This window comes from Dendropsophus ebraccatus, chromosome 4, assembly GCF_027789765.1.
Source record: "Dendropsophus ebraccatus isolate aDenEbr1 chromosome 4, aDenEbr1.pat, whole genome shotgun sequence".
Taxonomy (NCBI): Eukaryota; Metazoa; Chordata; class Amphibia; order Anura; family Hylidae; genus Dendropsophus; species Dendropsophus ebraccatus.
Window position 1 is genome coordinate 145,269,445 of NC_091457.1, and position 27,355 is coordinate 145,296,799.

The 27,355-nt window shown below is 43.1% G+C and overlaps 1 protein-coding gene across 1 annotated transcript in view; it reads right to left on the reverse strand.

Annotated features, from left to right (window-relative positions):
- Window positions 1-11,665: 11,665 nt before the first annotated feature.
- Window positions 11,666-27,355, reverse strand: part of GUCY2C (guanylate cyclase 2C) — a 49,503-nt gene continuing 33,813 nt past the window's right edge. The window contains exons 19-28 of the mRNA XM_069967323.1: window positions 24,335-24,423; window positions 22,367-22,458; window positions 20,640-20,798; window positions 17,926-18,118; window positions 15,774-15,948; window positions 14,793-14,891; window positions 14,544-14,638; window positions 13,787-13,863; window positions 12,641-12,811; window positions 11,666-11,847 (exon numbers count right to left, since the gene is read on the reverse strand). Coding sequence (XP_069823424.1) covers window positions 11,805-11,847; window positions 12,641-12,811; window positions 13,787-13,863; window positions 14,544-14,638; window positions 14,793-14,891; window positions 15,774-15,948; window positions 17,926-18,118; window positions 20,640-20,798; window positions 22,367-22,458; window positions 24,335-24,423 — 1,193 coding nt within the window. The 3' untranslated portion in view covers window positions 11,666-11,804. The remainder of the gene's footprint in view (window positions 11,848-12,640; window positions 12,812-13,786; window positions 13,864-14,543; window positions 14,639-14,792; window positions 14,892-15,773; window positions 15,949-17,925; window positions 18,119-20,639; window positions 20,799-22,366; window positions 22,459-24,334; window positions 24,424-27,355) is intronic.

Consider the following 27,355-nt stretch of genomic DNA (forward strand, 5'->3'; position numbering starts at 1 on the left):
ACCTGCTGTGGTTACAGACAATCTAGGGTAGTTACAGGCAACCTGCTGTGGTTACGGAAAACATGGGGTGGTTACAGACAATCTGGGGTGGTTACAGATAAACTGAAGTGCTTATAGGTAATCTGAGGTGGGTACCTGTAATCTGGCGTGGTTACGGGCAATCTGGAGGGGGTCATTGGCAATTTGGGGTGGTCTGAGGCGACCTGCGGTGGTTGCGTGCAATCTGGGGGTTTACATGTAATCTGGCATGATTACGAGCAACCTGCGGTGGTTACGGGCAACCTGGGGGGGGGGTTACAGACAATCTAGGATTGTTAGGGATAGACTGAAGTGCTTATAGGTAATCTGGGGTGGGTACATGTAATTTGGGGTGGTTACAGGCAATCTGGGGTGATTACGGACAATCTGGAGGGGGTCACTGGCAACGTGCGGTGGTTACGTGTAATCTGGGGGGTTACATGCAATCTGTCGTGATTACGGACAACCTGCGGTGGTTACGGGTAATCTGGGGGGGTTAGGGGTAATTTGGGAGTAAACTGCAATTATTACTATAATAAAAAGTGTGTGTTTTATTTTTTTGTATGTTTGTCACTTTTTGTACTTTACACAGTCATTTTCACTATATTACTGTGATACTTTCTATCACAGTAATCATAGTTCAGTGACAGAGACCAAATTGGTCTCTGTCACTTTAAATTTTCAGAGTTGGCTGGTTGTGGAGCGCATGCGCACTTCATAAACAGCCAGGACGCCGAGGAGGAAGGACCTTTCCAGGATCAGGTGAGTATATGGGGAAGGGGGGGGGGTGACTGGGGGCGACTTGGGGGATGGGCACTAACACTTTTTATCACCTGTCACCAATCATTTATGGTGACGGGATAAAAAGTGCTGGGCAGCACATGGTACACAGGGGGGGTCCCGGATCACTGCCCAATGCTCTCCGCTACCTCCGGTGGCAGAGAGCATGGGGCTTTCATTCATTTTTACATTTCCATCACTGTGAACAGACTATGTCTGTTCACAGCGATGGTGGTGGCCATCTTGGATCTGATGGCCGCCGGGGGAGGGAGCGGGTTAGTGATCGCCAACTAGGGGGCTGATCTGAGGTCTGATTTTACTTATTTCATCTGAAATGCTGAAATGCAGCGGCGGCTCCGGCCCATTAGTGACCGCCGTATCCGCGGTCACTAAGGGGTTAATGAGGGTCGGCTGCGGGATCACAGCTGACTCTCATTACCTCCGGTGCTGGACACACATGAGAGCGGGATCACACATGAGAGCGGGATCATTTTTTGCGCCATGAAGTGTTCTTTCTATCAGTACCTTGATTGCGCATATGCAACTTTTTGATCGCTTTTTATTACAATTTCTGAATTCTGGATTTGATGCAACCAAAAATGCGCAATTTTGCACTTTGGGATTTTTTGGCACTTACGCCATTTATCTTGAGAGATCGGGAATGGGATAAATTAATAGTTCGGGCTATTACACACACGGCGATACCAAACATGTTTGTTTATTTATTTATTTGTTTATTTTTATTTATAGCATGGGAAAAGGGGGTGATTCTGACTTTTTTTAGGGGAGGGGGCTTTTTACTAATAATAACACTTTTATTTTTACTTTTACACTTATACTAGAAGCCCCCCTGGGGGACTTCTAGTATAAGTGCACTGATCTCTCATTGAGATCTGTGGTGCATAGATATGCAGCACAGATCCATTGATTGCTTTCAGCTGCTGCAGCCGGAAGCAATCGAGTGCCGAGTCGGAATCAGCGCCATTACGGCGCTGACCCCGGAAGGGGTAAGATGTGTGGATCGCTCCTCCAGGACAACGTCCCGGAGGAGCGATCCTCCCCACTAGACACCAGGGAATGGCTGCATTCGGTAATTGGATACAGCTGTCAACTTTGATTACTGTATTAGCGGGCATGGCGATCGGACCGTGCCCGCTAATACCCGCGGTCCCAGGCTACGAGCCTAAGGGTTGAACTTGCAGCCCTGTGCCAAACGGCCGTGGCTTGGAGTATCTGTGCCTTAACTTTGCACCTGGAGCATAAAAAGATTAGGTCCTCCTCTCATCCTCAGTGCTTTCCTGGCAGTGCTCCTCCTGTTCCTCCTTGCACAAAGGCGGAGGTAGCAGTCCTGCTGCTGGGTTGTTGGCCTCCTCCACATCTCCTGGTGTACTGGCCTGTCTCCTCGTAGCATCTCCAGCCTCTGGACGCTTTGCTGACAGACACAGCAAACCTTGCCACAACCCGCATTGATGTGTCATCCTGGATGAGCTTAACTACCTGAGCCACTTGTGTGGGTTGTAGAGTTCATGTCATGCTACCATAAGTGTTAAAGCACCGCCAACATTCAAAAGTGACCAGAACATCAGCCAGAAAGCATATGTACTTTCTGCTCCCCCAGTTGTATATAGGCCCCCTGTGTGCTCCCCTAGTTGTATATAGACCCCCTGTGTGCTCCCCCAGTTGTATATAGACCCCCTGTGTGCTCCCCCAGTTGTATATAGACCCTCTGTGTGCTCCCCCAGTTGTATATAGACCCCCTGTGTGCTCCCCCAGTTGTATATAGACCCTCTGTGTGCTCCCCCAGTTGTATATAGACCCCAGGTGTGCTCCCCCAGTTGTTTATACCCCTTGTTAGTCCCCCTCCCATATAGCAGGCATCCTCAAAAACAAACATTTATACACACCTGGGGCCAAGCGTCTCCACTTCTCTGCACTCTTGAGGCCGCAGGCAGTGTTTTGCCCACGGTCACAAGAGGCAGCTCCCTCCTTGCGGTCCCAGCACTCCAGAGGCGTCAAGGAGCGAGGGGCCTCTTGTAACCCCAGGGAAAATACTACCTGCGGCAACAAGAGTGACTGACAGGGAGGGAGCCAATGTCTCCTGCTCTGTCAGTGCTGCTGAATTTAACTATGAGCGCTCATATTTACAATGCAGGGGGGGGGGGGGGGAAGAGGGGCAGTGATGCCAGCCCTGCAGGGGGCGCAATGGATGGGTAAGTAGATTCATTACTTATCCATCCCGATGGTGCCCCCCCTTACACGCTGTTGGCTGGCTTATAAAGTAAAAGATACAGTACTTACAATGAAGCCGCTGGATTGGGACTGCAACCAGCCAGGGAGGGAAATGTCCTTTTCCCATCTCATTCTCCTAAATGATGGTACCCCAACTGATCACAACTTTTGACATGTCAAAAGTTTTTCTAAATAATAAAATTAACAGTTCAAACACTGTAAAGGGGTTAAGATATGTAAGGTATTATACGGGCAGCGCGCAGTTAACAATTCGGTAATCATCTGGGCACGGCATCACAATCACTGTATCATTTGTGTTGCCCAAAGCTTCTATCAGTTGGCGGCTGTAAATCTTCTATTACATGAAGAGATGTGCGTCTGACAATAAGAACCCTGCAATCAGCTAATAAAGAAGCATTTACTCATTTGTCAGCTGATCGCTGGACAGATCTGTCGGACAGATTTTTGAAATTTGAGATTTCTCCTCTTTTCAAATCCATTTCCGGCTTTGGCCTCTAAAATCTGTCAGATGAATATCTCTGTGTAAAGACAGCCTAAGAACAGCATTAGTGAGAGCTTTGTTGTAGCTCAAGCTGGGTTATCCGAGATTAGAAAAGAAAAAAACGCTTTCTTCTGAAAACAGCACCACTCATATCGACAGGTTTTGTGTAGTAATGCAGCTCATTTCCACAGTAGGGCTATGTGCACACTGAGCAATTCTCGAGGAATTGTAGCTGAAAGTTTTCAGGCAGAATTCAAGCAGAATTTAAGCCCCCCATTGACTTCTATAGGATTCCTCTAGCAGATCTACAGCAGAAAATTCTGCTCGGAAATTCTGCAGTGTGAACAACAGAGCAGAAAACCCATTGAACACAATGGGACTTTGCTCTGCACATTTTTTACGGGAGGAATTTCGAGCTGAATTTCAAGCTGAATTCCTCGCCTTTTCCTCAGTGTGCACATACCCTCAGGGTGGGTTCACACTGAGGAATTCTTGAGGAATTGAAGCAGAAAGTTTTCTGCTTGAAATTCCTCGCCTAGGGCCCTTGCACACGGAGCAATTCTCGAGGAATTGTAGCTGAAAAATTTCTGCTTGAAATTCCTCGCCTATTCTGCTCTGGCGGAATTCGAGCGGAATTCGAGCGGAATCCGCGCGGAAATCAAGCGGAATGCAAGCGGAATTACCAGCGGAATTCAAACCCCATTGACTTCTATAGGATTCTTCTAGCGGAATCCGCCCAAAGAATTGACATGTACATTCTTTGGGTATGTGCACACGGAGCAATTCTTGCGGAATTCCGCCCGAATTCCGCCATAAAAAGCGGGTGGAATCCGCGTGGAATTCCGCCCGTGTAAATACAACATTGCTCTTTCCATAGAGAACAATGGGATTTCCGACTGCCCGTGCACACAGAGTAAATTTCCGTCCGGAATTCCGCGCGGATTCCGCGCAGAATCCGCATTCCGCCCAAAGAATGTACATGTCAATTCTTTGGGCGGATTCCGCTAGAGGAATCTTATAGAAGTCAATGGGGTTTGAATTCTGCTGGTAATTCCGCTTGCATTCCGCTTGATTTCCGCGCAGATTCCGCTCGAATTCCGCTCAAATTCCGCTCGAATTCCGCTCGAATTCCGCCAGAGCAGAATAGGCGAGGAATTTCAAGCAGAAATTTTTCAGCTACAATTCCTCGAGAATTGCTCAGTGTGCAAGGGCCCTTTGGGCGGAATGCAGATTCTGCGCGGAATCCGCGCGGAATTCCGACGGAAATTTACTCTGTGTGCACGGGCAGTCGGAATTCCTATTGTTCTCTATGGAAAGAGCAATGTTGCATTTACACGGACGGAAATCCACGCGGATTCCGCCCGTTTTTTATAGCGGAATTCGGGCAGAATTCCGCTAGAATTGCTCAGTGTGCACATACCCCTAGGCTATGTGCACACTGAGGAAAAGGCGAGGAATTCAGCTTGAAATTCAGCTCGAAATTCAGCTTGAAATTCCTCCCGTAAAAAATGTGCAGAGCAAAGTCCCATTGTGTTCAATGGGTTTTCTGCTCTGTTGTTCACACTGCAGAATTTCCGAGCAGAATTTTCTGATGTAGATCTGCTAGAGGAATCCTATAGAAGTCAATGGGGGGCTTAAATTCTGCTTGAATTCTGCCTGAAAACTTTCAGCTACAATTCCTCGAGAATTGCTCAGTGTGCACATAGCCCTATTCAGCTCTGGCAGAAGAGAAGCAGAAATTGAGCGGAATTCGAGCTGAATTCATGCAGAATTTCAAGCCTCATTGACTTCTATAGGATTCCTGTAGCGTAATCCGCCCAAAGAATTGAGATTTCAATTCTTCAACCGGAAAGCGGATCCGCGGCGGAATTTTCAGCGTGGAAATTCCGCTGTGTGAATAAGCCGAAAGCACATTAAAGCCAATGTACATTCACAATGTTCATTCTTTACGGGCGGATTCCGCACGCATTTTGCCGCGGAATCCGCCTGAAAATCCGCGAGGATTCCTCAGTGTGAACCCACCCTTAGGGTACGTACACAATACGAAATGGCGACGGAAAACCCATTGCGCATTCTGCAGCTCACACCTGCACCCGCTCTGGATTTGGACGGACAACAGAATCTGCCCGTGAATAAAATAGAGTTTATGACTTGGGCGGAGACGCACGCGCCCATCACAGTCCACGGGGGGTGCGAGCTGCGGAATGCGCAACGGGTTTTCCGTCACCATTTCGTAGTGTGCTCGTACCCTTACCTTCAGTCCTTCCACTGAATAGAGGTGAGATGTAATACCACAGACAACCCAAGGACAAGTGTGAAACATTTGGGGGGATGGGGGGAGCCATGTTCTTCTAATCCTGAACATTGTTTATAAAGCCACTGTACAGGTAATTTTGAAAAGGTTGACCTATGAGAATTTTCTAGCCAATTTGATGTTTAGGCAGTAGTAAACCTAACGGCCAGTTGTGCAAGAGCCGTCACTTTATGAACATATGGAGGAGGTCCGGAAATGCCAATAAATCATGGGGCAAACTGAACAATGATGATTATGAAAGGAGACTGGCAGTAGGTTGATGATGTATCACTCACATTGTTCTGTGCAGCTGAATCAGAGATATCCTGCTGAATAACAAGGGAAATAAATAGTCCTCTCCATTGTGTGCCTGAGCTCAGTAGTCCTCAATATTCATGAGAAACAGCAAACTCAGCCCACCAGCTGTTTATTGGCAGTTATCTATCCATCTTAAGCAAAAATTGAGAAAAAGACCAGGCACTCACCCATCAACGTGTAAGTTTCTTCTTTATTATCAGTGCAAAATCATAAATAATAATAATAATAAAGAAGAAACTTACACATTGATGGGTGAGTGCCTGGTCTTTTTCTCAATTTTTGCTTAAGTTGGATGAAACTACTATACCATTGAGCACCACACGGACGTGTCTTGTATGTGTCTATACATAGTGACTTTGCATGTAGGATCTGTAGTGCCGAGTTGCATCTATTAGACGAGTTATCTATCCATGCTGTCTATAGGCAGTCAATGACTGTCAATCAGCAGCTAGAGGGCAGGGGGAGGGGTGTGGCACAAATCCCATTTGTCTGCATATCTGGAGAACGGCTAAATAGAATGATGGTAAGTAATACATTGTTCTGTTTCTGTTACTCATTTAAGGCAGCCTAAACCTAGTGACAGATTCCCTTTAAGGGTGCATTCACATGTACAGGATACGAAGCAGATTTGAAGTTGCAGATTCAAATCTGGGCCATCAAATCTGCTGCGGATCTGCTGCGGATACTATATGGACCTTCTCCTATGGACCATCTTAACTGGTTTCCAGGCCTCCCAGATCCGGAACTGAAGCCTCAGCAATCAGGACACTGCAGAGGGTGATCTCCAGCATTTGGAGAGCAGAGAGGTCAGGAATGGACTGTCAGGAAATGTCAGCAGGTTTCCATCAGGAGGCATGGTTACCTCTACCCCGCAGATGGTAAATGAGCTACATGGTTGGGAGCACAAGATTCTCCTAAAGTCAGTAATAATAAGACCATAATAAAAAATGATGTAACCTTCTGCACCCCACCACAACCTGCAACATTTAGGGGGGAGATTTACCAAACATGGTGTAATGTGAAACTGGCTCAGTTGCCCCTAGCAACCAATCAGATACCACCTTTCATTTTTGAAAGAGCCTGTGAGTAATGAAAAGTAGAATCTGGTTGCTAGGGGCAACTGAGCCACTATCATGTTACACCACGTTTGATAAATCCCCCCCCCCCCCATAGTGTGTATTTTAACAGTATACAGTGGTACCCTGGTTTAAGAGTAACTTGGATTAAGAGCGTTTTGCAAGAAGAGCTCACGGTTTTTCAAAATTGCAACTTGGTTTAAGAGCTCCCTGGACTGGGTGGGAGCCGGAGTGGGGGAGGGGCATGGTATGCATAGTGGGGTCTACAGCACTGTACTCTGACCCAGGAAGTCTCCCCCACTTTCCAAATCAAAGCAGATCCACTTCAGGCTGGGGCTTACATCAGGGGACAGGACTGTGGAGGTAATCTCTTCTTTGATTCCCACTTCCTGATTGGTCCATGCTGAACACCCCCCCTTCCCCATTGCTGTCATGTGACCACACAGACCACTGACAGCAGCCCTACTTCTCCATTTTAGCCTGTTGTACTACGCTACTGCATTATGGGGATCTGCAGTCCCATCCTGTATCTACTTACTATACATTATACTCCACATGCTGATTGCTATACTGTACAGTAACTTATAATATGACATATTCAGCTGTTTCTCATTGTTTGATCTGTTCTACATGTTATTCAGAATTTTTTTTTTTTTTTTAAATCATTTTTTGGGTGTGGAACCAATTGTCTGCATATCAGTAATTTCTTATAGGAAATTTTGCTTTGGTTTAAGAGTGGATTTGGATTACAAGCGCGGTCCCAGAACGAATTATGCTCGTAATCCAAGGCACCACTGTATATGAAAATTAGACCTTTGTATGTAAAGAAAGCAATAACTAGTACTACACACTCAAAGAGAGAATGAAATGAAAGGTGGAATCTGAATCTGAAAGGGGCAACTGAGCCAGTTTTACTTTACACCATGTTTGATAAATCTCCCCCTTGTCCTCTAGAAGGATCTGTGTGATTGCATTGCAGTATATTGTTAGATCAATGCTTTGTCATCACCCTGATGTAATAGGAGTACTGCCATGGTGGAGTTCACTTCTCATCACAAGGTAGACCCCCATCTAATGGCTTAGATAACATGGGAGCTGTAGTTAAAGGGGTACTCTGACATAAGATATACATGCAGCAGAAGCCTATAGCATTCCTTACCTGTCTGCCCCAGTTATGAAAGCACCCCAAATCCATTTGTTTTGGAGGCCTTAGTTCTGTAGTACAACGGTTCCCAGAGGGCATATCTTTTCCTGAGTTCTCAATCAAAGTCCTCACACCCTGCCTACTCCCCTCCCTCAGCATGTATTAGGGGAAAAAGACACTTTCTTTGTGAAAACAGCACCACCCCTTTCCCCAGGGTGTGTGTGGTATTACAACTCAGCCACTCAGTCCGCCATTGACGCCAAGCAAAGAGCACAATGTTTTGTACTGACACCAGATACAGTTATAGTGTTACAATAGTATTGACCAAACCTTGTGTTATTTCACCTTACAGAAGTCACAGAGGGGTGAAGGACGACTTTAAGTAAATGTCATTATTCATGATAACATCTGTTCTATTATATTCCAGGAGAGGAATTAACCCTTAGTTTCTGCGCTGGTGTTAAACTAAGGGAAAGACGATATATGGGGTAAGAAAGTTCTCTTTAGGGTACATGATATTACGTCAGAAATAGTCTTACTGGGATCCCAAAAGGCCACAAATCCTTTAAAATCCTTAGCATTAAAGGAGAAGTCCGGCGAAATTTTTTATTAAAGTATTGTATTGTCCCCCAAAAGTTATACAAATCACCAATATACACTTATTACGGGAAATGCTTATAAAGTGCTTTTTTCCCTGCACTTATTACTGCATCACGGCTTCATTTCCTGGATAACATGGTGATGTCACTTCCTGGATAACATGGTGATGTCACTTCCTGGATAACATGGTGATGTCACGACCTGAGCTGTGTGGGCTGTGGCTGCTGGAGAGGATGATGGCAGAGGAACACTGAGGGACACAGGGAACTGGAGGGACACTGAGCATCCCTCTGCCATCATCCTCTACAGCAGCCACAGCCCGCACAGCTCTGGGAGTCGGGTCGTGACATCACTATTTTATCCAGGAAATGACATCACCATGTTATCCAGGAATAGAAGTCTTGATGCAGTCGTAAATAAGCATTTCCCGTAATAAGTGTATATTGGTGATTTGTATAACTTTTAGGGGGCAATACAATACTTTAATAAACATTTTTGCCGGACTTCTCCTTTAAGGACATATTGAAGGGAATATGTCTGTTCTATATCACCCCCAGAGCTACATACACAGGCAGCTAGGGAGATAAAGCAAATTATATCCTCTTAGCTGATGGCTGTTTGCAAAGTTATAAAATCATGTTGTCCTTCCAAGCTTCTGTGATAGAGGCAGGACTGAGCTGCAGCATGCATGCCTCCTCCATCCCTCACCCATCTCTGTGCTGTAAGATTGGAGATGAGCGAATTTACACTAAGGGTACTATTAGACTGGCTGATAGGGGCCCGATAACAACTGTAAACGAGCGCCGGTCTGCTAGATTGGCGCTCGTTTACTCGGCCTATTACACGGCCCAATAATCGTTTAACAAGGGCTGCAGGGACATTGTTACTATTGCCCTTGAAGCCCTTGCTTAAACTGTATACTTTACCTTTCCACGCTCCAGGGCTGCTCCTGCAGTCCGCTTCTCCCCGGGTCCCGTGCGCTCAGAGCGGCCTGTCAGCTGACAGGCCACTCAGCCAATCACAGGCCGCGGCGGTCCGTGGCATTCGAATTCAGCAGCTCTAAAGATCATCCAGACGGTACTGCAGTACCGGCCGGGATGATCTTATATGACTCCGGCTGGGTCACGGAACGGCCCGTGTCTTACAAAATGTGAACCTAGCCTTAACGTGTAATCAAAAAGAGATTTGATTAATAAGAAGATTTAAAAATTAATCTCTCCTGCTCTCCAAACTGGAAAGAATACACCACTTCCTACATGGCATACAGCAGCTGATAAGTAATGGAAGACTTGAGATTTGTTAATAGAAGTAAATTACAAACCTCTGGCACTTTCTGGCACCAGTTGATTTGAAAGAGAAAAAAAAAAGGGTGAACAATCCCTTTAAAAGGCAGCAGGCTGATGAGCGGATTACTATAAATTCACTCATCTCTATGTATGATTGATGTACAAGACTTGGAAGCCAAACCCTGTGCATCAATCATACAGAGCAGGGAGGGGTGGTGGAGGCAGGAGGGGTGTATGTCTGCAGCTCTGAGCATGATACAGGGCAGGCAGATTCCCTATAAATCAGTTGTATCCTACATATGAATAGAAAATCTTACTAATCAGTAATCTTCCATAATTTTTTTTTTTATTTAATATTATTTATTATTTTATAACAGGAAAAATAACAACAGTATTACAGTACATCACAAAGATAGCGTATAGAATTGCATTACAGTATCCACGATCAAATTTGTATCATCAAAAGAAAATTCCAGATGATAAATTAAACAGGTAAATCACTAACTGAGACAAACATGAATTAAGAGCCGTGAGTTCTTGTAACTGATCGTGGAAACAGTGATAACATTCAGTGGTCGTGTACAGTTGGACAAAATTATTGAAACAGAAGTCATGAATAATACACAAAAGTGTATCCTATGCTCAAAAGTAGGGAGGGGTATATTGACTTTAATCAGTCAGCAATGGGTATAGGACTAGTAGGTGGTAACGGTGTAGGGCGTTGAATGCCTTTGAAGTAGTGACGACTGTCAATCCAGGGTGACCATTGGAAAGTGAATCGTGAATAGGCACGGGTGCACTAACATTATAATAAACTTCACCTTTTCTGAAATCTCAGGCATTTCTGTAGGTGTTTTTGTGTGTCTTCATAAATATGCAAAACTGTCTGAACCTGTCTGACCTGACCTGTACCGACAATGTGCCCTCCCCCCCCCCCCCCCCCCCACAAACCTCTTGTACCTTCGGATAGCTGCTTTTAATCCAAGATCTGTCCTGGGGTCCGTTCAGCAGGTGATGCAGTTATTGTCCGAAAAAACTACTTTTAAACTTGCAGTCCTGTGTCAAACTGGCGTGGCCTAGAATGTCTGTGTCCTAGGCTTGCACTGCCTCTCTGTCCCTCCTCACCATTTGGAATGCCCAAGGCGGGATTTCTCCTATTCATCACTGCACACGGGTCTTAACAATCCAGCACATGTGCAGTGTTCAGACAAGCGATGATTAAGAGAAATCCGGCCTGGGGCATTCTTAATGGTGAAGAGGGCGGGAAGGAGGGATGGAGAGGTGTGCAGGCCTAATGCATACACAATCTAGGCCACACCAATTAGACACAGGGCTGCAAGTTTAAAAGTTGTTTTTTAGGACAATAACTGCACCAGCTGCCGAGCGGACCCCAGGACAGATCTTTGATTAAAAGCAGCTATCCGAAGGTATCAGCGGTTTGGGGGGGGGGGCAGATTGTGGGTACAGAGTTGCTTCAAAGGATTATCCAGGATTAGAAAAAACACAGCTCTTTTCTTCCAAAAACAGCACCATCCCTGTCCTCAGGTTGTGTGTTGTATTACAATTTGGCTCCATTCACTTCTATGGAACTGCTGGTGTTTCTGAAAGAAAGTAGACATGTGTTTTTTAAGCCTGGATAACGCCTTTAAGGTGCCCATTTTTTGTGGGATAACTTTTATTCAAACATTCCGTCAATTTTTATACTTTTATACTTATTAACTATGGGGGAGATTTATCAAACATGGTGTAAAGTGAAACTGGCTCAGTTGCCTCTAGCAACCAATCAGATTCCGCCTTTCATTTTCCAAAGAGTCTGAGAGGAATAAAAGGTGGAATCTGATTGGTTGCTAGGGGCAACTGAGCCAGTTTCACTTTACACCATGTTTGATAACTCTCCCTCATTGAGCTCAGCTAAGTGTCTAGATGTTTTCAATGGAGAGAGGAGCGGTAAGCCGCTGCCAAGCAGCTCTGCCAGTGGCTTATCACTAAGAGAACAAAAGGATTGGGAAGATGCCCTTATACTTCTGTCCTCTGACGTCGTGGAAGAGTCAGGGGATCCTCATATACATTATACAGTCAGCCAGTCCCTGTAGAACTTTTCTCTATATCCACTAACATAGCGATAGTTTCCTCCTCTTTTAATAGTCTGGATGTGTCTAATGATTAAATCCCTACTTGTACAGACCTGGAAAGATTTATGTATTCACAGACAATTCTACAAAGCTGTCATGTTGAACAGACCCTAAGGCATATACATGTCTACTGAGCTAGGTCTGCTATTTTTTCCTAAATAAATAGATATGGCTAGGATTAAAATATCTGCTTAATTTCTTTTTATGTATGTGTCCCATCTCCATTCAGCCTTGATGAGTGATGGGTAAATCCTTGTCTTACAGATGAGTGCTGGGCGGACCACTTGTGGCTATCTGTAGATATTCCAGTCTACCACTTCTATAACTTGCCACGCGGGTCAGTGATCTGTCGATGTAGCCTTCGTCTTCTCTCTTTTGCAAGGAATCCTGAATCATATCTGCAAAATCTGATTGTAGACGCTGCTGATTTTCCCTGTTTGACAGATAGACAAAAAAAAAATGACATTTTATCCAAACTTGTTAGAAAGGTATTATGGGAACTGTAGATTTGCTACAGCTAGAGGGTCACAGGATCATAATTTCTTAACAATCAAGACCATAGGAAGTTTCAGTGTGGACCACAATGCATATATGGCTTCCATTGAATTAAAAAAAATATTACTTTTATTTATTTATTTATTTTTTTTAAGAGCCTTTAATCCCAGAGCACTATAGAAGCAATAGGGGGTAACAAGCAGAAACATTACAAAATCAAAGCACATTATATAAATAAGATAAATGGGGATAGAGGAGGATCGGAGGTTGCGTGAGGGATGGTAGCGGGATATCAGGTCAGAGATATATGAAGGGGACAGGTTGTGGGGGCCAATTATTTGGCAATGGGGAGCCAGTGAAAGGATTGGCAGAGGGGAGAGGCAGAGTAAGGGGAGAAGCGGATTAGTCGGGCAGCAAATATAGCCATGCCGCAGTTTCCTGCATTGATGGTGGGAAAAACTGATGCGTGTGTACATGACGAGCAGACGCATTTGTGGGAGGGGGAGCTGGTGCTTGGGTTCTGATGTTGGAGCCCTCACACTTTACTTTATATAAAGGTGCGGGCCTCACAAATATGGCGTGCAGCCCTCCCATACTATCAGCAGGCTGTGTGCTGCTCACGTCTTTGTACATGCGTAGCACACAGCTTATGAAATACGTACAGTGCAAGTGAACCAGACAGACTCCATCCGTTTGGTCCTATGCACTGTATCAGCTGTAACGGTGATGCCAAATGCAAAAAAAAAATAATAAAAAAAAAATATATATATATATATATATATATATATATATATATATATATATCCACTTATTTTTTATAGTTACAGTCTTTAATTTAACAAAAAAAAGTGACAGTGTCCCTTTAACTTTGATTTAGTGTTTAAGAAATGTATATGTTATAAGAATAACTTACGCAGATGGAGGTATAGGGAGATTGTACTGCTGGTCCTTTTCCCCTGTAAGCCAGTATGTAGTTTCTGTACCCTTTCCCTAAAACAAATGGAGAGATCATATTTAGGTATATTATTATTATTATTATTATTATTATTATTATTATTATTATTATTATCATTTGTACAGCACCAACATATGATGGAGCGATGTAAAGATATTGTCATACCTCACATCAGTCCCTGTCCCCATTTGGAGCTTACAAAGTAAACTTTAAATTAGGGAGAAAAAATGTAAAGCATACCCATCATTAATGAAAAAGTGTCAAAAGTTTTGACTGGTCAGAGTGTTATTGCTGAGACCTTCACCCATGTGTGATGACACGTCAAAAGTTCCTGCACATGACACTAACACTTCAAGCTATAACCGTACCAGCTATTATAATATTGCCATCCATATTGTGCCATGTTCTTTTCATGGAATGTTATAGTAGGTGTCTCAGCCTAATTGTCTTTGAGGGTATTTCTTGTTGTCGGTCAATTATGCTATAAGTTATTCTTTCTGTAGAAGTTGGATGCAGCCCTAGTCCAAGAGTCAACGAAGTCAACATGGATATAGACTATGGTCTATGGCTGTATCCACGTTTTCCTGGGCTCTCTAGGGCTGCATCCAACTACCTCAGCCACTGGTATTCAAATGCCGAAAAATCAATGCAGTCATATCTATGCATGACTATAGTTAAAGTTCAAAGTGCATAATGACTTCTCAGAAGTTCTTACCTTGAGATAAGTTTCTCCTCTTACTTCATACTGAAATTTGCAGTCCGTCCTCTTCAGAATAGAAATGGTTGACTTACTTACATGTATTCGTAAAGCTGTTTAAAGGGAAAATGTTAATTAATGAAAAAAGATAAATTACATTTGATTCTTCATTGAAAGGGGTATTCCCATCTTGTAAAGATAGCTTCCCGACGCCCTCCAGCCTGTTTGTGTTCTCCTTCAATTTACTAATTTTATAGAATTACTTACGCAATCCTGTAGATTCCATCCGTGAAGCTGTATTAACAGTGTCACCAAAAAGGCAGTATCTTGGCATCTTTATTCCAACAACACCAGCGGCACATGGTCCTGGGCAGAATCACATGAATCAGTGACGTAGCTACCATAGAGGCAGGGTAGGCAGCTGCTATGGGGCCCGTTCAGGAGGGGGGCCCATATACTCTGTATATATGTGTGTATATATATATATATATATATATATATATATATTTATATATATATATATATATATATATATATATATATATATATATATATATATAGTACTTTGTGTTGTGTGTAGGGGAGGGTTGGCCCTTACAATTCTTTGCTATAGGACCCTGTGAATCCTAGCTACGCCCCTGACATGAATGGTGGGACATCTGCTTCATTTCATAAACTGATAAGGAAAAGTGGAATTTAATGCTGCGTTTACATGTAACGATTATCGTGCGAATTTGCGCGATAACGGTCGAATTGGAACGATAATCGTACGTGTAAACGCAGCGAACGATCGAACGACGCACGATAAATCGTACATCGTGATCTTTCATCAGGTCAGCAAATCGTCGTTCATCGTACGCAAAAAATTTGCAAATCGTTCCATGTGAACAGTCGTTCGCCGATTTAACTAATGTGTGAGATAGGCTTAAACGATCGCAAAACGATCGCAGTGCGAATTTTCGTACGATATATCGTACCGTCTAAACGCTGATCGTTATAAAAAAAAAAATCGTAAATCCGACATCGCTAATCGTACGATCGGGCCAATAATCGTTATGTGTAAACGCAGCATTAGCTTTCAAACTTTCATTAAATCAGAGTTGGTCGCACATGGGCAGTCACACTCTACTTATGTCTACTGAAAAAAAAAACTAACAATATTTTTAGCATGTTTATATTTATTACATGTCATTTTACGTGTTTTATTAAAAAAAACATAAAAACTGTTACTTTTATTTAAATAGATACCTGAGTGAATTCCAATCCGGATCCATACAGGTAAACCAGGCAAATGGTTCAATTCAAAAGTCCCCATAAAACTAAGAATATCCAAAGCCATCCGGCATATATCTACTGCGTGCCGATTTCCATTTCGATTGGGAAGACCGCTGACCACCATATACGCATCTCCAATTGTTTCAACCTGAGAAGGACACAAGTCCTGGTTAGTCTACAGCATAATGTTAAAATATTATAACTTTAATCTTGCTCACTTTAAAGCGGCACTATCAGCAGGTTCGAGCCAATGAACCTGCTGATATTAGCCAGCCGCTCTTTACCTTAGGACTCCAGTGCTGCTTCCTGCACACGCGTGGTAGGCCTAACTATGCATATATGCATAGTGGGCAGGGCGGGAGGGGTGGACAAGGCGGGTGCTCTGCGTGGACAGGGAATGCCCAAAATGCTCCCAACATGTGGATTAGCATAACCGAAATGATCAAAAAGCAGCACCTTAATAGAACAGGCAAAAATAAGAAGAGCAGCACTGCCGTCCTAAGGTAAAGAGCAGCTGGCTGATATCAGCAGGTTCATTGGCTCAAACCGCTTTAAGCTTACTTACTCAAGCAATATGGAACATGGTAATTCATAAAACATAAGAGATAGATATATAGACAGACACATATCTACACAAGAAGGAATCCTCATTCTACTATAGTAAATAGGGACATAGAGATATTTTTTCCCCCATATAATGCACTCACATCTCATTCTCTATTTCTGCAGGGTCATCTGTTTCATTCCAGCTCGGTAGCATCCATACATTTTATCACTATGGCAGGGTCATCTGACTTCTGATCAGCCACCATCTTGACTTTTAGATTTTAAACTGCATTCTGTTCCTTTCAAATCTGCTATCAATCCCATGGTGCATCAGCATGGCATCACATATATACGGTTAGAGATAGAGCTCCGCATATTTTCCTACTTGATTGCAGCAGCCGGAGAACAAAGGTCAGGGGTTAACAGATCAGGGAAGCAGAGATATCCTTGTCCTCTGCCTATTAAGCCTTTTTTGTGTTGCAGTGTGTAAGTGAACACTGGGTCACCTATACACTGCAGTACATAAGGGGTTAAGCAGAAAGACACAGGACAGCTTATTTTCCCTGTACATCCCTGGGCCCCCCTCCCCCAGGGGCCCCATAGCAGCTGCCTACCTTGCCTCTATGAAAGCTACGCCACTGACTGTGTGGCAGGAGCTGTATAATCACATGCAGTAACTCTAATGGGTGTGCCTGTCTCCCCTACCATAGAGAAACAGTCCATACAGCTAGTATTACCTCATTTAGTTGTACCTTTCTATCTGAAAATTCCTGGAATACTTTCCTTTAGTTGAGTCATGTGATCTCAATGTGACCCCTGGAAATTACATGTGTTTCTGTGCCATTATTAAATTCACCATCTCAGCTAGCAGAGCTTCCTTTATAATGAACCTGTAGAGACTGTTCCACCCAAGCTCATCACAGAGTCCGTGATAATGATTATTCAGCTCCTGTCACACAGTCATAAAGGATATGGTGACAGATCAGCCTCCCTGACTGTATACTTATAGTCTCTTAGCTTATTTAGAGATACAATATATAGAAATGAGGATTATTATACTGTCCCCCCCAGCAGGCAGAGATGGTACTAATTTTAGCTGCCTATGTGATACTGTGCTGAGGCATCATGGGATTGATATTAGATTTTAAAGGAGAGAATGCAGTTTCAAATCTGAAAGTCAAGTTGGTGACTGATCAGGGATCACATGACTGAGATACAGTAATAAAATGTATGGATGCAACAGAACTAGCATGAAACAGATGACACTGCAGAAATAGGAATGGTGAGTGTGCTTTATATAGAAACAAGAAAATACATTGGAGTACTTCAATGCCAACTTCCAGACAACTATTTAGGGGTTGTTGGCCTTCATTATGTAATACATCATATATACGTCACTGTATCACTATATGGACAGCAATGAAATATTAAGATCTGTATTATGCCTTGTAATTTTTTATGAAAATGTACATTAAATAAATTTTACATTGACCGCTGTAGGTTTAGATTGAACATAAATCTTTTTTTCAACCTTATTAGCTGTGTAACCTGCTAACAAACAATCCATTTAGCGCAACACCTTGTAGACATCATGATGATCTAAAATGCGATCAAAATCCTTGTACACGTCATTCAGCATGTCCACAACCTCCATGGGGGTACTGTATTTGCAGATTGTAGTAAATCCAACAATATCACTGAAATAAATGCTGACTTCTTCAAAGAATTCCGGTTCCACTAATCCCGTTTCTTTAAGGGATTTTACCACAGGCCTGCAGTAAACAAATAGAAATATAAAGCCTTGAATAATACATGAGCCGTATGAGATGAATGAGGATCAAAGGTACTTGATGCAATAATCATTCAGCCTATGGGGCTCAGAGCTCCCACTTAGATCAGAGGCGGGTTTCCAGAGATTTAAGTTCTGATTATTTCATACCAATTTAATTTTAAAGATGTAATTTGCTAAGTGTGAAATGTCCAGAGCTCTCCATTCATTTGTCTGTGTTGGGAACCCTACTTGATTATTGCAGCCTTACCTCCCTGACAGATCCTCTTTAACTACTTATTTAGTTGTTTTTTTACAGGGTTTTTCCGGGCACCTCCAACAATCAGCTGTTAGGTGCCCATGCACTAGTATCAAGATTAGCAAGCCACCTTTATGATTACCATGCGTCCGCAAGAGGTGTTCAGAGCGGGGCCGCGCGGCGACCCCGCTCCGAACCGCCGCAATCCCGGGTGCCGCGTGTAGCCCGGGGCCGCAGCTATTAGCGGGCATGGTTTGATCGCCGTGCCCGCTAATTCAGTAATCGGGTGCAGCTGTCAAAGTTGATAGCTGCATCCGATCACTGTATGCAGCCGTCCCTGGTGTCTAGTGGGGGTGGATCGCTCCTCCGGGAAACATCCTGCTCCGGCCGGGGTCTCCGACAAAATGGCGCTGATCCCGGCTCGGCACTCGGATGCTTTTGGCTGCAGCAGCCGAAAGCATCCGAGTGCCGATCTCATTGATCTTTGCTGTATAACTATACAGCAAAGATCTAAATGAGAGATCAGTTTACTTATACTAGAAGTCGCCACAGATCTCGCACGGTAAACGGCGTAAGCGCCAAAAAATACCAAAGTGCAAAATTGCGCATTTTTGGTCGCATCAAATCCAGAAAAAATGTAATAAAAAGCGATCAAAAAGTCGCATATGCGCAACCAAGGTACCGATAGAAAGTAAACATCATGGAGCAAAAAATGACACCTCACACAGCCCCATAGACAAAAGGATAAAAGCGCTATAAGCCTGGGAATGGAGCGATTTTAAGGAACATATATTTGTTAACAATGGTTTGAATTCTTTACAGGCCATCAGATAAAAGAAATGTTATACATTTTATTTATCATTTTTATCGTAACGACTTGAGGAACATGCATAACAAGTCAGTTTTACCCCAGGGCGTATGGTGTAAAAACAAATACCCCCCAAAATTTTTGTTCAATTTCACATTGAATTTTTTCCTGGTTTCGCAGTGTACTTTATGCAAGAATTCAGCCTATCATTGCAAAGTACAATTAGTGACGCAAAAAATAAGGGCTCATGTGGGTCTCTAGGTGGAAAAATGCAAGTGCTATGGCCTTTTAAGCACAAGAAGGTAAAAAGGAAAACGCAAAAACGAATTAGAGATTTGGGGATTGGAACACAATTACAATCAACTATTTTTTTGCTCCTTGTGTTTAACAGGCCATAGCGCCTGCACTTTTTTTTTTCACCTACAGACCCTAAAGAGTCCTTATTTTTTGTGACAATTGTAATTTTTTTTACTTGGTAAACTCAGGTACATTCTCTTTAAAATCACAAATGAGTCGAACGGCACCAGCACAGGGAAGCCGGTGCTGCGGTCCTTTCTTTGAACCGCAGCCCGGTTCCCCCATGCGGCACCATTCAATCCATGGTTACCAGGATGGGAGTGAAGCACAGGAGGCGGGCCGGCCTGTCCCCAGTGGGGGAAAAACCCCGCCCCTCCATGACGCGGCTTCTTTAGAATCAATGGGGCCGCGTCATAGAGGGGCGGGGGTTTCCTCCCACTAGGGGTGGGCCATCCCGCCACCTGTGCTTCACCCCCGTCCCGGTAACCATGAATTGAACGTTGCCATACGGAGGAACGGGCTGCGGTTCAAAAAAAAGACTGCGGCGCCAGCTTCCACATGCCGGCGCTGTTCGGCTCATGTGCGATTTTAAAGAGAGTGTACCTGATGGTACATTCTCTTAAAGTCAGCACAATTACAATAGGCCACTAATATAACTTTAATTTTATTTTACTGCTTTAAAAAAAACTAAAACTTTTTTTTTTTTTTAACTAAATGTGTTTAAAATTGCTTTATTACCATCATTATAGCGCTTTCATTTTTTTCTCTATGCGGCTATTTGTGGCAGCATTTTGTCTACTTTCCTGCGGTACCTTGCTTGCGTATATGCAACTTTTTTTTATCACTTTTTGTTTACATTTTTCTGGATGTGATGTGACCAAAAATTTTCAATTTTGCACTTTTGCAGTTATGTTGTTTACTGTGCAATTCTGCATGCGATGATAACAAATATGTGTTTGTTTGTTTTTTTTATTTATAAAATGGGTAAAGAGGGGTGATTTAAGCTTTTAGTATGTTTTTTGTTTTTTATTAAAAAATTTTTTTATTATCTGTAGTCCCCCTAGGGAATAGCAAACATTAATCCACCTCTTTACCAAGTATACCTTTATGAAAGTTTTCTTATTCGTTCATATGTCTGACCTGTAAACGGATGACACTAACCCTGGTAGAAGCATAAAGTTCAGTTGATCAGCTCGATCCCTTTCTGCCTTGTACAGCTTAGTACGCTCCTCCACAAGATGTTCTAGATTTTTGGAGTAGAGCTGCAGTCTCCTCAGTAATGTGTCCATATAACTCTCATTTGTCTGGCTATGAAAATTACTATAAACAGAAAAAAAAATTTTTGTAAGAAAAAGACCCATAACCTCAATAACCTCCATATAAGGGGGTGAAGATAGAACCATTTTAAAGAATTTCTCCAGGATGTCAGTATTAATTGCCTATCCTTGACTTACGGTCTCTGTTAAGGATGTATGCATCAGGGTCTGCTAAAGGTAACCTCCCACTATTTTAATATAGCATTTTTAGCCACAACCTCCTTATGCAAAACCACACCTACTTTCTGCTAAGCCCCACCCATCTGTCTGGTTTGTTTAAAATGTCTGATGAGCAAGAGATTTTGCACCAGAATTCTGGTGAACAAACTTTTAATGATTAACCAAAGCAAAAAAGAAAAATCGTGGCACTCACCCCAATAAACAGTTTAAAAAACCTTTATTGCAGAGCGGCTCGGTGAAGACGCTGACTAGTGACTGGGCTACAGCTGTTTCACGCGCATGCGCAGCGAGCTTCCTCAAGGCCCTGCGCATGCGCGTGAAACGGCTGTAGCCCAGTCACTACTCAGCATCTTCACCGAGCCGCTCTGCAATAAAGGCTTTTTAAACTGTTTATTGGGGTGAGTGCCACAATTTTTCTTTTTTGCTTTGATATGGACACTTGGTCTGGTTGTTGAGCAACACCCTTTAACAGTACGAGGGTATGTGAGTGTGTCTTGCCGAAGTAAGGACTAAGTGGTGCCGGGAAGTGTTTCCCCTTGATTGGACACGTTTTAATGATTTACTCAACTGTATTGGAGACTATCCTAAGAGAGTCAAAGCCAACTACTCCAAACTGCAAACATAAGGACTACACAAGGATGAAGCAAGAACTGAGAAACTGGGAACAGGCTGGACTAGGCACTAGAAAACACACAAGGACTGGCAGACACACATGCACAGAGCATGTACTATAATCCGCACCATACTGGGGAGTCGGTAGACTGCCATGCACATAAAACTGAAGTTTGCCCATTATTTCAATAATGTGTATGGAGATCTTAGCAATTGGCAGGGATCTCAATGAAATCCTATCTTCATTCAGATTTATTGAAAGTATCCTCACTCTGAGCTAGCAGTCCTATGTAACTTTCTATCACATTAATAGTGGTCCTGCCCCCTTTTTGTCCGAATCAGTTGGTGTCAGAAAGTTATACAGGTTTGTTAATTATTTCTATTTAAAAATCACAAGTCTCCCAGTACTTATCAGCTGCTGTATGTCCTGCAGGAAGTGAGTGTATTCTTTCCAGTCCAACACAGTGTTCTCTGCCGCCACCTCTGTCCATGTCAGGAACTGTCCTGAGCAGGAGAGGTTTTCTATGGGGATTTGCTACTGCTCTGGACAGTTCCTGACATGGACAGAGGTGTCAGCAGAGAGCAGACTGGAAAGAATACACCACTTCCTGCAGGACGTACAGCAGCTGATAAGTACTGGAAGACTGGAGATTTTTTAAAAAGAAGTAATTTACATATCTGTATAACTTTCTGAAATCAGTTGTTTAAATTTTTTTTGATCTAGGGCACTTTATTTTAGAACTCTTTTACAACTTAATTACTTAAAAAAAAAAATTGTACCTAAAAATCTTTGCCAAAGTGCTTTCAATTTTCTTAAAGTCTGGCCTCTTCTCAGGATCCTCATCCCAGCAAGTTTTCACAAGAACATAAACCTAAAAAAGTGTCATAAAGTAACAGCAAGTTTTGCAGCATGTTAGTCAGTCATTGTTATTAGAATGTATTAATTATTAATTAATTAATAAATATAAATAAGGGCCTTAAAAATGAAAATCTCACCAAAATGTTTAAAGATAAATTTAAAAGAAAACTTAGGTCCTAGTTTTAGGTATAGAAGAAAAACCTACAGAACCTATAGCAGCTAGAACGTAAGTCTGCAGTATGAATACACATACTTTAATGACAAGAGAATAATAGTACAAGAGTACAAGAGAAAACATGGTCTAGTAAAGATAATAAAATGTGAAAATAAGCAAAACATTTTCCCTTTACATTTACATCAATATGTAAAAAAAAAAAAAAAAAGGATGTTAAAGAAACACTCACACAATTTTTTTTCTCTTTATTATTCATTATACGACTAGTCAGTCAGTATATGTAATTCACCCAGTGTTACTTCATTTATGGAAATTATTTCTCTTCATCTAAAAAATCCTAGAATATTATCCTTCAGTTGGGTCATGTGATTTCATGGTGAACCACTGGAAATTTAATGTGTTTTTGTGTTTGCAATAGGGTCAGCATCTTAGCCAGAACTTCCTAGGAGATAAAGCTGCATGGATTGTTCCACACGAGCTCTCCACATGGGGGTAGACAGTAAGGGTCCTATTACACGGAGCAATTTTTTTTACGATTAACGACTAACGATAAACAATCACAAACAAAATTGTTTATCGTTAACCTGAAATCGTTCACCATATTACACAGAACTAACAATTAGTTACGATCGTCAATACAATTGTTTACTCCTTCTGATCCCAGCAAAACAATGAACAATGTGCAATTACACTGAACGATTAGTGAAAAAATGTGGAACTTGAGCGAACAAATGTGGAATTACAGCAAACGGTTAGTGAACGATTAACGATGATTTTAGGTTCAGATCTAATACAACGATCAACGACATATGAACAATTTTTCGATCGTTGCCTGCAATTACATAGAACGATTCTCGTTTAAATTCGAATGATATAATGATTTTTCGGACGATAATCGTCCCGTGTAATAGGGCCCTAACTCTCATTAAAGTTACTGATATTGATGATAATTTAGCTCCTGTCAAACAGTTAGGCTATGTTCACACATTGTATGACACGGAACGGCCGGTGTCAGCTAAGATCATCCTGGCTGGTACTGCAGTACTTGGCAGATGATCTTTAGCGCTGCTGAGATCTGATGGAGCGTGCACAATGGAGCGTGCGGCCGGAGCCACGCGCTTCATTGTGTGCACTGACAGGTTCTCTGCGGCCGCTATTCAATGATTAGCGGCCGCAGAAAACTGGCATGACAGTTTTTTTGTGGTGCCCCTAGAGATCCCAGATGGAGCGTATACTATGTGTATATGCTCCAGCCGGGATTCCATAGACGGCAACGTAACGTATATTTTCGTATTAACCACGGCTGTTGTTGCAATCGGCAACAACAGCCGTACTTTTACCAAAATATACGTTGTGTGAACATAGCCATATAATGTATTTGATTACAGTTTAGTCTTCCTGACTGTACACTTACATATTAATTATTTCGAGATATATAGAGATGAGGATTATTACACTGTCCTTCCATCACAGTTGGTATTTGACGCCACTATGACGCCATACTGATGCATCATGGGATTGACAGTAGATTTGAAAGCGAGAACATGCAGTTTGCAATCTGTATGTCAAGAAGGTTGTTGATCAGATGTTACATGACCCAGCTGCAGTAATGAAATGTATGGCAGCAGCAGAGCTGGGATGAAACAGATGACACAGTAGGAATGGTGGTGGTGAGTGTGCATTGTTTGGGCCAAACATGAAAAGTACTTTTCACCTCTATTTCCTGTTCCTCTGCTGTGTCCAGGTGAAGGTCTGGTCGAAATGGACAGTCTCCTTTAATCTTTTTCACTCTTGCAATTTTTTCTTTGGTTACCATTGTTGAAGAAATGTAACACACACTGAATCAATGTTTAGTTGAAACTTATTTGTAACTAAGATTTTTTCATTCTTCACAAATTCAAAGGGTCTTCTAGTCATTTACCATTGATGGCCTACCCACTGGAGTGCCAGATCAGCTGTTCAGGAGAGTCAAAGCTCACATTCGCTTCAATGGGAGCTGCACTGCATTAACCCAACACTACCACTACACAATGAATGGCATCAAGGCTTCTGTCCATTCACTGTGTATGTGCCAGAGCTGTGTCTCTCCTTCACAGTTTCCTGCAACAGCGTGGAGTAACAAAATTGAGCAATTTCTTTGTGCAAGCCCCATTTTTGCCCCAACTACCACTTTGTGCAAGAGAAGAGCATGCGGAAAAAAAATTGCATAATTATGCACCAGCACAGGGAATAAGCCCCTTCACCATTCATCCCAGTGGATTTACTAAGGGAAGCAAGCCTATTAGTAAATCCGGCGGGACCTTCCCCTTCTGCATGGTGCATGCAGAGAGCTCTGGAGCAAGGGTACATTTGTGCACCTTTTTCCAGGTATCAAAAACAATATTCTAAACAATCCCCCTTCCCAATACCACCCTCTGTCTAATATACATGAATAACCTTGCATCTTGCACCGTTTCCCTGTTTCTTTCTAATTTTTATCCGCTCTGGACGTCTAAAACCTTCTACTCTGGGTCCACTCTGACCACGTTCAGCTTCCTCTTCCCCCCTCCCTTTGAAGTCACATGACATATGATCTTCTGTCTGGGAACCAGGTTAGCTGTCTATTGACTTGGTAACCCAACCCCCAGGAGACATTATCTGCATCATCTCCATGACCTTGTGCGGCTTCCATAGACTTACATGTGTCCCTGAGCCTAAGTCTCTGTAATATGAAAAGTTATAGTTCTATCTCTGCTTGCTGTCAGTGAATGCAGGCGTTTGTACCTGTCTTTATACACAATAGTTCCAATGGACATTTACATCATTATATTGGTCTCTGCCTAGCAGAGTTAATTAACCACACCTTACTCTGTCCAGAAATTTACCATATGATAGCCTTTCTTTACAAACAAGTACACAAAACAAGGCTATGCGTTTCAAAATTACATAGTTTTTATTAACATGATTAAAAATCTCATAACATATTATAGTGCAAAAAGGACTCCTGTATCTCACGCTATTTATGATGTGGATGAGGATTCCTTCCGGGCAGCGACGCAGGTCACAGGAGGGGCAAGGAATCACGCGACTTCCTCACGGCCTACTTCACAGGAACGCACGCCCGCCGGTGGAACGCAGGCAGGCATGCGCACAGCAAACTATTGAGGCCATGTTGGAAGGGTGCCCGATTCTCCCGAGACCCGCGTACACGGAAAGTACTCGTTATACACTATTAGAAGGCCATGTATTTACACAGTGCTGTATAGGTAAACTAGGCGCGTCTTCTATAAATTACATCCAAAAAAAGACCAAAGTATAAATAAAGTGCAATAAGTTCTATATCAATGTAAACATGTAAATGAATTATAGTGCTATATTCAAAAAAAGTGCAACCTGTGCATATATTTTTTTCTCTCACTGCATAATAAAAAAACAAAATAATAAACAAAACTGCAATCAAACTGAATTCTATTCTAAACATGATTATATTGTTATTATTATAAAGTGCCATCTATAATGTATCATTAGAAGGTGACTGTGCAACAACATACTATAATTAATAAAGTGCTATAGTGACGCAGTATGTACCTGTCTTTGTGTTACAGCTCCGTATATGATAAGTGTTATAGATGTTCTTAGAGTCTGGAAGGAACTAGAATTTTTTCATTCACAGTCAGCAAGCAGAGATCTAAACCTACACTACACCCCCACTCCCGGCAAACAGATGCCTGTTATGCAGCACATAGCTACATGCCATGTGCGCATATGCTCTGCTACATCATCAGCTAGTATGGATTACATATTGGGGTGGAAAAAAAGTCCTGTGTTTGCTATGCAATAGTAATGACAGCAGTGGGCAGGAAAGAAAGCTAAGGGAGCGAGTACACAAGTGGTACACAACATGTTCATTCTTCAGCGCGGACAGAGCAGGAGCGCACACCTCCCATAGACTCTCATTATGAGCGGGAGGCTAACGGCATTCCGCTAGTTTTGCTCAGTGGGAACGGGGCCTAAGGTGGATAACCCCCTTCACCATGATAAATTAGGGGCAGGAGTAGGCCACGCCTTGCTGTCCCCTCTCTACCCATCCATCAGGTGAGCGAGACTTACGCCTGGCGTATGCCACAGAAAAGACACAAATCTGTGCCTTTTCCGCGGAGTACCCTAGTGGGCAGTGCCAGACTGGGCCAACGGGGGACCGGGGATTTCCCCGGTGGGCCCCGAGCAGGAGTGGGCCCCGCCCCCCAGTAAGGGGACACAGGGCTGGAGACAACATCAATGTGGTCTCCACCCAGTAAGCCCAGCGGACCCCCCGTGCTCCTGGGGGGCCCACTCAGCCGCCGATTGATGCTCATTTCCTTTTAACTGGAAGCGGTCGCAACGATCGCTTCCAGTTAAATGCAGAAGTGTTCCCATTGACAGGCCGAGAAGCCATAGGCTTCCCACCCTGTCAATCACTCTTGTGACCGCAAGCAGCTTCTTGCTTGCGATCACAAGCTTGCCGCCCCCCACAGACGAGAAGCTCCTGGTCCCGGGCAGCGCCACCACCACTGAGCTCTGTGCGCGGTGCGGCAGCTGGGACTTCTGGTACACGTAGCGCATACCGGAAGTCCCAGCCGCTGCGGCGCGCACAGAGCTCAGTGGTGATGGCGCTGCCCGGGACCAGGAGCTGCTCATCTGTCGTTGAAGAGAGAAGAAGAGACCCACGACCGACGGGGGAGCATGATGACAGGTGAGTTAGGTTTTATTTTGTTTT